This window comes from Phyllostomus discolor, chromosome 6, assembly GCF_004126475.2.
Source record: "Phyllostomus discolor isolate MPI-MPIP mPhyDis1 chromosome 6, mPhyDis1.pri.v3, whole genome shotgun sequence".
NCBI classification, from domain to species: Eukaryota; Metazoa; Chordata; class Mammalia; order Chiroptera; family Phyllostomidae; genus Phyllostomus; species Phyllostomus discolor.
Window position 1 is genome coordinate 160,257,518 of NC_040908.2, and position 10,310 is coordinate 160,267,827.

At 53.9% G+C, this 10,310-nt stretch overlaps 1 protein-coding gene across 2 annotated transcripts; it reads right to left on the reverse strand.

Annotated features, from left to right (window-relative positions):
• Positions 1–2,665: 2,665 nt before the first annotated feature.
• YPEL4 (yippee like 4) lies at positions 2,666–7,462 on the reverse strand. 2 transcript variants are annotated; one of them, XM_036029465.1, is made up of 6 exons: positions 7,216–7,458; positions 6,846–6,961; positions 4,553–4,878; positions 4,353–4,396; positions 3,896–4,004; positions 2,666–3,720 (listed from the first exon to the last, which is right to left on the reverse strand). In XM_036029465.1, the coding sequence occupies exons 3-6, from the start codon at positions 4,691–4,693 to the stop codon at positions 3,631–3,633; spliced, it is 384 nt and encodes a 127-aa protein (XP_035885358.1). In that variant the 5' UTR covers positions 4,694–4,878; positions 6,846–6,961; positions 7,216–7,458; the 3' UTR covers positions 2,666–3,630. The 2 variants fall into 2 exon arrangements, with proteins under 2 accessions (XP_035885358.1, XP_028372030.1); XM_028516229.2 differs by lacking the exon at positions 6,846–6,961 and having other exon boundaries at positions 7,216–7,462.
• Between the last annotated feature and the right edge of the window lie 2,848 nt (positions 7,463–10,310).

Sequence of the window (10,310 nt, forward strand, 5' to 3'; positions counted from 1 at the left end):
CATCAGGCACTTGTGAAGTCTGTGTGCCAAGCTCAAGGTTTCCATCCCTTCAGCAGCCTCCATGGACTCTGTTCCCCACCCCAAACTCAAGAAAATGGCGGTTGCCATGCTGGGAAGCATGAGAGAGAAGGCAAGGAGTGGAGAGAAAATAGAGGATTAACACTGAGAATGGAGGAGAAGGGGCAGAGGGAGGCTGAGTGGGCCGGGGACTGGGAGAGGGGCGAGGAGGCAGGGCCGGCTCGCCTCTGCTGCAGGCCGGAGCTCTTTTCACATTGTGCTACTGTCTGCACCTACCACTAGCAGTGCAATGTTAAAAGGGCATTGGCTGTGTAGCGCTACCAGCGCCGGCTGCCTCCTCAGCGTCAAGGTATCCTCTCCCATCTGGGCGCCAATCAGCTACCCTGGGGGGCATAGGGAAGCCTCCATATAAGAGTCAGACGAATAGCTCACATGGATGGAAGCACTAACGCATGCAGCCTGTGCTGTTTCGAGGTTTCCCATTTCACTGATGGAAAAACTGAGCCAGAAGATTTAAGCGGCATGGCCAAAGTTACGTAGCTCTTAAACTGCAGAGCCTGGGTATAACCCTGCCCTGAGTCAGAGTTCATCCATCTTTTTGTAGACCCTTCTGAACAGGTTTGGGTAGGTTCTCAACTGAACTGAGGGGTGGAAGGTTTTGATGCCATCTGCTGGTGGTGTGAGGATATCGCCCAAAGTCTCAACCCTTAAAGATAAAAGGGTGGCTTGTTGGCTGAGGAGGAAGGATCCCGGACATGGCCTGGAACTGGAGGATGGTGAGTGCAGACGATGGGGAGAATTCCTGTTAGAACCTTGGTGGACCCCCATGAGAAGATGGGGGTCCACAGGAAAGAAAAGGGCTGCTCCCCAGGGACAAGGATATGGCTGCCGCGGGCATTCCACACCTGGGGCTCCTTCCCTGGCCCTTGGGGTGTAGAGAGGCATCCTCATCTCCACCTTGAATTCCCACCACAGCTCCTCCTGGTTGCAAGTATCTGATAATGATGCTTCTTGAGGGCACACCTGTCTGGGCATGCAAGACTGGGACTGCATTGCCTACTATGTATGGCCTGATCTGAGACACTACATAGGGTCCCTGAGCCAAGCCCAAAGAAGGATTCTTCCAAGGGAGATTACAGGAACTCGAGAGCAGCAACTATGCCGTTCACTCCTTTGTTTCCCACGGTATCTAGTCCGCTTAGTAAGAACTTGAAGTAAATTGAGAGAGCAGGCGTAATCTGGGAGCCTTAGGAAGGCAGCTATTTTGTGCCTGATGTCAAGGTCAGGGCTAGGGGCTTCAGAAGCCTTCCTGAACTTTGGTGCAAGGAATGGGGCCAAGAAGGACAAAGCTCTGGGCCCCTTGCTGGGGATCTGAGAGGATCTCTAGGCATGCAGAAACTGAACAGTGAGATAGACCCTCCCAAGATCTCAGATGGTGCTTTGCCTTGCACCTCTCCCAGTTATGTGGTGCCCAGGCAGCTCCGTTCTAATGTTGACACTATTTGAAATGCTCCACAGCTTATGTCCCATACTTTCTTCAGTCTGTTAACATTTCTACTAGAGTCTCTGGGCCCCCAAACAGCCATTTGATGATGCCACTCCGCTCTGGTTTAAAAACAAGTTTTCAGTGTTTCCTCAGTGCCCTTGGGATGAACTCCAGATTCCCAACACGGTCTATGGCTCCTGCTCGTCTTTTCCTGTGTCATCTTATCTCTTGCCCTTTTGTGCCTCTGCTTCAGATACAGGGAACTTGTCTCCTCCTCACATTGACCAAGCTTGAGCCACCTGACACAGTTCTGGCTGCCTGAAATACTCCCCCGCCGCCCACTCTTCCCTTTGCCTACCCAACTTCCCACCCTTCAAGTGCCATCTCCATCATCACTTGTGGAAGCCTACCTTGATGACTCAGATCTTGGCTGAGCTGCTTCTGCAAGCTCCCAGGCTTACTCCCCATCCCTGTTCACATCCCATTGCCTACTGGAACTGCCTGGTTACTGTTTGCCTGCCCACTAGACCGCCAAGAAGTCAGGCTATGCTGCCTTAGCCCCACCGTGGAGACTTCCCACGGAGTCCCCAGTGGTTAACACCATGCCTGGCAAGTAAGAGCTGCTCTGCAGATACTTGTAATGTCCGTGGGCGGATCTGGAAATAACAAGCTCGTTGACCAAGACTGGCTTTTATGATGTGTACAGTCCCCACTGCTGTCGTCAGTGACCCAATGACAATAGCAGTTTCCCCATCGCTGCCAAGAATTGCCCTTGGGTCACATGACTGCATTGATGCTGCAATTTTGAGCTGCTTTGTTCCACTTTTATGTCAACTACAAGGACAGCACCTTGGCTGATCGATTTCCCTTTTAGCCTTAAGTGTGGCCATGAGCTGACCAAAACACAAGAGAATCAGATGCAAAGGCCAAGGGACCAAGCACACCCTAGTTCTGGGATGAGCCTCTTCCTGATGTCCAATCCTGGGTCCAGGCAGACACTGAGGTGTCATCAAGGGCTCCACCAGCCTCAAATTGTGGGTGCTCCAACTGGAATACCTCTCACAAAAGCCACCTTACTAAAAGCAAAACCTCCCTTGAATATCCATCACCTGGTAAAAGCTGGAATGTGGTCTTGCCACAGACAAAGCAATTGCTGCCCCCTAGCGGCTTGAGGGGACAGGCAGTGTTGGGGAGGTGACTATGGTACTTGCCCAAGGAAGGAAAGTCAGAGGACAGCACCTCGCGCCTGCTTTTCCCCTTTTTATTAAAAATAAACCCAAACACTTTATGTATCATACAAAAGTTTCGTTCGCTGGTGGCAGCCACGAGGAAGCCTGGCCCCCGCGGCACTGATTTCCCACCTCCCCTCCGAGGGACTGAATCCCAGAGAGCAGTGACCGGGCCTTGGGGAGTGCCCATCCAGACTGCTCCATCCGGAGACAGCCAGCTGGGGGTGGGGGCTGTTCCGGGGGCAGCTTTCCCCACCCCCCACAGTGGCCAAGGTTAGATACTGGAAAGTGCCTCTTTAGTGCCAAGATAAACAAGTAGAGTGAAATGGAAACCCTTGTGATTCCTTAATTTCCCAGGGCCTGGGATTTGGGGTTTTGCTTTTTTTTTTTTTCCCTTCCACCCCCAGAATCCTACTAATGTGGTGGGATACTTCCGAGACTGGTGTTTCCCTTTGAGGCCAAAGTTTCAGCCCGTCCTAAGCCTTTTCTCTCCTCTTAATGTGGCCCAGAATATGCCAGCCCCCTGACACAAGCTTTGTCCTGTGTTCACTCAAAAAGGATCAAAAACTGACTCCTGTGGTCCTCTGCCTGAGTGCATCCCCTGCCGTCGCCTCTGTTCACGGGACCCGAGGGCCGGGAGGACCCACAACCATTCCTCCCAGTTCTGCCTCTCCCTGACTGCTGCCCACTCCTGAGCTTTGAACACCCCTGGGGTGCCCCAGACCCCTGTGCCAAAGAGGCCTGGGAATGATGAGGTGGAGGCGGAAGGGGTTGGTGGGAGCCAGGTTCCCCCAGGGGTGGGGCAGTACTCATGCTGGTATGGGCTCTTGGCGGGGCCAGGGGCCAGGGGTGGGAGGGTGGGGCATGCGGAGGAAGGGCACTGCCTGCCTGAGCCCCTCAGTCCCAGCCGTTGTCCTTCACCATGTGTGACATTTCAATAATGTACTTTCCCTCCTTGTACTTCTGGCTCGTCTCAAAGGCTTGCTCCTGGTGGAAAGGAAGCAGTGAATGGGGACCAAGCAGTCCCCCCCAAGCCTTCCTACCTCCTGTATTGCCCCTTCCCCCAAAGTCCCCCCACATCCAATCCACCCCAGTGCAGTGGGGCTCTCGGAGGGCCATGGAGACTGTCCATTTTGGAGCATCCCTTTCCCCTGGTACTTACATATTTCCAGCCCAGTGTGGTTTTGCAGCTCTCACAGAAAATGTCAGCTACCGAGTGAAGCCCCGTAAGCAGAAGGCGCTGTTCCGCTGGCCCACAGCCCACGTTGACCCTGTCTCGGGAAACAAAGGACCCAGCACCCAGTGGGGTCACTGTCAGTCCAGCCCCCAAACGGCCCAAAGGAACTTCCAGCTGGAGAACTGTATCCACTTAACGGGAGCCTCTGGCTTCAGCAACCCACCCCTTTACGACTAGTGCCTGGGCCTTCTTCCTCCAGCCTGGAATTCCATTTCTGCCCAGACTCCCAAGAGACCTGCAGCCTGAGCTTCTGAAACCCTTTGCAAGAGAGGAGGCAACGCGGAGGTGCAAGGCCACGTTCCGAGGGCTCGCCCTCATTCTCCACAGAGGAAGATTATGCACACACGCAAGCACACTCACGCAAGAAGAGAGGTGGACTCACACGGAGTTAAACAGGTAGGCTCGGCCATGGCTCCCTTGGAAGGACTGCGGAGACACAGGACAGACAGTGACTACTGGGTGGCCCTTGCCCCCGCTGCCTGAATCCCCAGGGCGTGGAGGAGGGAGGGCAGGCTGCCTTTGCCTCACCCCAGGTAAGTTCAAGCCTGGAGGAGGGGAGTGGTAGGCCCCCACGTGGCATACCTTGGAAATAAGCTCGTCGTGTTTGGCCAAGTGCGCACGGCAGTGGACGCAGCTGTAGGTGCGGTGGCAGCGGGGCAGGTAGCTACGGAACGTCTTGGTGGGGAGGCAGGCGGGGCCGGGGCCGGGGTCACAGCTGGGCATGACGGGCTGGAGGACGATGCCCTGGCGGGCTGGAGGGGCTGGCGCGGTACAGCCCCCACACAGGCGGTCGCAGGTGAAGCAGCGGAGCAGGTTGGCTAGAGCCGTGTTTCAGGGCAGGAGAGATGTGGGGGGGCTGCCCGGCCAGGGCCCCCCCCAGACGTGAACCAGGTAGAAATGGAAGTCACCTGGGAAGAGGAGAAGGTGCGTTAGAAGAGCCGTGATCTCGTGTGGAGTCCCTCCTGAGGGAATGGAGAACGCGGGGCTCAACTGTCCCGGGTCCTCCGTCATCATCCACTCGGCATTCAGGCTCTCCGAGCATCCCTGTCCACGGATCCCCATAGTCTCTGGCAGGCCTGGAAGCAGCTCCAGGCCTCCGGTGCCCTAGCTGGGGAGGCGGTCTCTCCTCCCTACCCCCGGGCGGGAGCAGCCTCCACCATTTCCACGGGGAGCAGCCTGCTGGCTCCCTGCTGCCATGGGAGCAATGTCACGTGCCAGCGCTCTCCTTGATTTCGGTGCTTCAGTGAGGACCTGCCTCCCACAGGCTCCGATAGGTGCTAAGGCTCAAAGCCTTTTAAAAGCTGGGGATGCCTGGCAGTTTTTCTGTTTCATCGCCTCTATTTACAGCAATCGGTCCTTCAAACAGTTCGTGTGGCAGGAGGGGAAGATGAGACGGAAAGAGGGAGAGCAAGCAGCCAGGCGCACACACCCCGTTTCAGCGCTTTCCCGCAGCCGGGGGCCCGTTCTCTAGGGACTAGAACTTCACGGGTGTCTCCTCCTGTACCAAGATCGATCCTGCCCCTTGGCCCACTCGTTTTGGCACAGAAACAGTCCCTGGCTGTCTTCTCAGCCTCCGAGCCCCTTGGTCTCTTCCTGCTGCTCTTTGCTGTTGCCTTAGCCCTCAATCAAGGACTTGGGACCCCGGCTGTAGGGGAGAAACGCTCCCTCGGGCAGATCTGACAGCTGGAATCAATGGGGAAAGGGGCCCGCAGCAGGGAAGGCAGCGCTCCTGGGCCCAGCAGGGCTGAGTGGTGTAGTGTGGGGGCAACGGCCTCAATGGGCAGCAAAAGGGGGACTTGCATTTTCAAAACCTGTGCTTTGGGGCAAAAGGCAGAGGATGTTTCCATCTCTCCCGGGGCAGGGACACACAGCAGTGCCCCTGTGGGTGACAGAAGATAAAATAATCGCTGGATTCTGCCCAGGAGTCTTGAGGAAGATGTTGACATCCGTCCAAACTCCAGCCCCCAAGTGGCTGAGGGTGCTGGAGGCCGAGGATAAGAAGGGAGGTGTCCTCCGTTGGCCCTGATAAGCAGGTGAAGTGCTGCCCTCTCCTTCGTGGGGCCTTGAGGTCTGTTGTGGGTGGTTAGCCCGTCTGGTTCAGAGGGGCCAGCTGGGTGCTCTGGCAATGACAGGCCGAGAAGCAGAGCAGGGCTAACAGGCTGTCATCCTGTCCTCTGTGGTGGCCGCTAGTGCCCCCGCTGTTCCAGTCCTCACGGGGGCCGCTGGGCAGTCTCTCCGCAAACCTCCCGACAGAGACCAGTTTCAGTCTGGGGTCCTGCCCTCCTGGCTGGGCCCCAGAGAGACACCTTGGGCTGAGTTCAGGGTGACATTGGGCTCTGGCCACAGGAAATGGGCCCTCCTCACCGGCACGGCACTCGTCGGCGTCCACTTCACAGATGGGCCTCCAACTTTGCCTGCCGTGCCCCTCGTCGGCCGCTCCGCCTGGAACACCTTCTTCAAGGGCTCAGAGGGGCTGCCGGGCCAGGCTCCGGCTCGGCCCCCTTCCCAACCTCCGGCACGCCTCTCTCCCTCTCTCCCCCTGCTTCCCCATCAAGCCAAGCAGAGGCTGCACAGAAGGCCGGAGAATCACTCACGGGAGGGGGAATAGGGGTCATTTCTTCACCTCAGATTACGGGGAGAAGCAAGTTGGGCAAATGATGGGAAAAAACAAAGGCAAGCTGAGTACTGGGGAAAGGATGTTCCCCAAGTGAGCCAGGGCTGGACCGTGGGAGGCAGGGGAGAGGGAGGGTTGGGGGGGGGGGCGGTGCTGAGCAACCATCACTGACAGCAGAGGCCCCAAGGCAGAGGCTCCAGGAACCAGGTGCGAATTCCATGCCTCTCAGGGGGGAAAAACGGGAGGGGGCCACCTGCTCACAATGGATTTTCTCATCTGCTCTGAGGCTTCGGCCCCCTCTGGGTTGGCATTCTCGGCATGGTATGGTCCAAAATCGTTAGCAGCGCAGCCAGCTCCCAGGGCGGGCTTTGGGGGGTCTGCACCAGCAGCAAAACAATAAACAGTGATGCCTGATGCTGCAGCCAAAGTTACCGGGAAATAAGTGTGGGGAACCATCAGAGCTTGGAGAGGGATGGAGGACCTGAGAGAGGAGCGGAGGCAGTGGGGAGGGGGAAGGGAGGACAAAGGGTGGATGAATAATGCTTTTTGCAAAGGGGAGAAAGCAACGCGCAGCAGGAGGAGGAAATTTGCAAAGGGGAAAAATTGGTTTGGAGAAGGGCTGCCCCCTCACCTTGAGGTCTGCTCCAGAGATCTCCGGCTATCTCTCTCTCTCTCTCTCTCTCAATCTGTCTGCTCACTCTTCTCTCTTCTCTTTCCGCTCCTTCAATGGGGAAGGGGATGGGGACAGGGTAGGGGAGTTAGGGGCTCAGGACTGAGGTTGCAAAGCTGGCCAGCTGCTTGGGGGCCAGAGGTTGTCTCTCGTCTGTACCTCGGTCTGTGGGTGAATGTAGCTGTGTGTTGTGGAACTGCATCATAACACTGTGAGTCATCCATCCCCCCACCCCCTCACCTCCCACGTCAGAGCAGGGCTGGGAGACACAGGAGGCGGGTCGGGAGGGAGGGAGGGGGCAGGCATCGAGGGATGGGGCTGGGGGAATAAGGCTGGGGTGGGGACCGAGAGGCAGGTCCGGGAAGATCGCAAGAGAGGAAAGGCTAGTAGCTGAGGAGGAAGGCAGTGTGGCAAAGGAGATGGAACCTGAGGTGAGGACAGGGCTGGGCAAGGATGGAGTACGAGTGACAGGGCTGGAGGAAAGGAGGTGGCAAGGTGGGGGCTCGGTGAGATGGATGCAGAGCATCAGGTATGTGCACACCCATTCAAGATGATAACAGTTCCCATCTCAGCTCTGACCCCAGCCTGATGCAGAGAAAAGAAAGACATAGTAATGGTCACATAGGGCAAATTGTGTCCCCAAGCTCATGCTAGTCGCTTCTATGCCTCAAAGCCTCAGCTTAATACCCCTGAAGGTGTCATAGACCAAATATGACATCTCACATGCAGGAGCCTCTTATCAACTACCTCCAACTTCCTTGTGCTTTGTGAATGGAGACATCCACATTACATAATGTTCTCTTTTGGGCAGTAAACTTTCTGAGGCAGGTCCTCTGGCCAACCCCTCTCTGCATCCCAGGGCTGCAGTGCCTAGCACAGAGCTGATGCTCCCAAATCAGCAAATGAGTTGCATCTTTACACAAGTGTCTGGCTGTGGTCTCAGAGATCTGAGCTGGCAACCCAGATCTGCCAATACACTTGCCAGCAACCACTGGGCAAGTTACCGATGCTCTTCGTGCCCCCTTTCCCCTCGCTAGCTAAATGAAGCTAACAATATTTACCCCGTGGAGATGTAAAATAAAGTGTTCTCCACTTCATATCCTGAAACCCCAAAGGATTTACTATTAAAAACTCTGATAGCTCAAGAGACAGGTGCCGAGTTTGTGTCTTATTAAGAACTTCTATCTTTCTTGCAAATTCCAGTTATATTTCATTGGACTCAGAATATTTCTCATGGGGTGCTGCCCTGTGCACCTCACTAAAGTATGTGGTCACAGAACACATCCTCTAAGATGGAAAAAAAAAAAAAAAGCCAGTTTCTACCAGGCTAACATGCAGAACATGACGTGTGACAAAGGTAGGGGCTTACAGAAAGGGCTGCTTTGTGGGGAGCTTATTTTTCTTTTCCTTTGTAAGGAGGGGACAGAGTTAAGGTAGGGAAATATAGTGGGAGGCATTGCTAGCTGGGTATGAAGAAAGGAATTCTGGATATTTAATCAAAAGATTCTGGAGTTTCAGGTAAATTCTGAAAGCACAATGTGGGTATCTCAAGTGATAGTACCACAGGTTGTTGTTGAGAGGAAGAACTCTGTAGAGAAAGAAGAGGAAGCCCTGGCTGGTGTGGCTCAGCGGACTGAGCGCCAGCCTGCGAACCAAAGGGTGAGTGAGCAGTTTGATTCTTGGTCAGGGCACATGCCTGGGTTGCAGGCCAGGTCCCCAGCGGGGGGCGTGCGAGAGGCAACCACACGTTGATAGTTTTCCTCTCTTCACTTCCCCTCTCTCTAAAAATAAATAAATACATAAAAAGAAAGAAGAGGGAAGTATTCTTGTCTGGGCAGCTGATGAGAAAAGGAAATGTGAGTGCAGGAAGAATACAAGGAACCATTTTTCTTTTTTCCTTTTTATTTTGAAGAAAACAGTGGGATGTGTGGAAAAAAGAAGGTGAGTAGTTTTGGGGCAAGGATTGAGAGTTTGGAAGCAAAAAAGGGGTATCAAATTAACTCAAGTAGATAATGACCAAGGATTTAGCTGGAGAGGAGACTGAAAAAAACTCCTGAGGACAGTGTTATTTGGGAGTGGGGTGGAGATGACTAGAGGGCTTGATGAAAGTGAGAAAGGGAGTGTCACAGGTTCAATTCCCAGTCAGGGCACATGCCTGGGTTGCAGGCCATGACCCCCAGCAACCACACATTAATGTTTCTGTCTCTCTCTCTTTCTCCCTCCTTTCCTCTCTAAAAATAAATAAATAAAATCTTTAACAGAAAAAAAAAAAGTTCTAAAAAAAAAAGAAAGTGAGAAAGGGGCGTGTAGGCAAGCACTGATGCTTGACATATTGTGCTCTGACTCCCCGTGTTTGAGAAGCAGAATAGAGAGCAGTCTAAAGGGGCTGGGGTGGGTTCTCCCTAAATTCAGCTTTGGATAGCCATACAATATCCAAATAAAGATGACCTTCAGATAACTGGAAGACATTGCCTCTAGGGAAAGAGAGTGGAAGCAAAGAAATTGATCTTGGAGTAGCATGCATGGAAACAGGAGAGGATGAGCTCACTTGGGGAGAAATTTTGCGAATGGAAGACCGGAATCGAATATTTGAAGAATGGGGAAAGATTAGGGGCTACCTAATAGCTGATTGAAGAACTAATACATGCATGGTGAATGAATGAAATAATTAAAGCAAACCATCAGAGAAAAAAACTGAAAAGTGAGGAGTGAGAATGGCATTCTTAGAAAGTGGGTGCTAAGGTAGGGCCAGTGGGGGAAAAGGCAACCCAGAAAAATCTCCCCGGGTTTCTCAGTCTGGATTAACCATGTGAGCGGGACTGAAAAAAGTACTCATCTGTGAAATGAGGATGACAGTGACGGTGTGTATTTCACAGGATTCTTGTGAGGATTAAGTGGCTTGACACCTGTGAAGCCCAGAGGACGGTACCTGGCACTACAAACGTGGTTGCTGTTATTATAACTGGACTCAGACTCCAAAATCCTGGGTCTGAGTCCTAGCTGGGGCTACTTCCTTCACCTATCTCTCCTCCCTCATCTGGAGCTAATAAAACTGA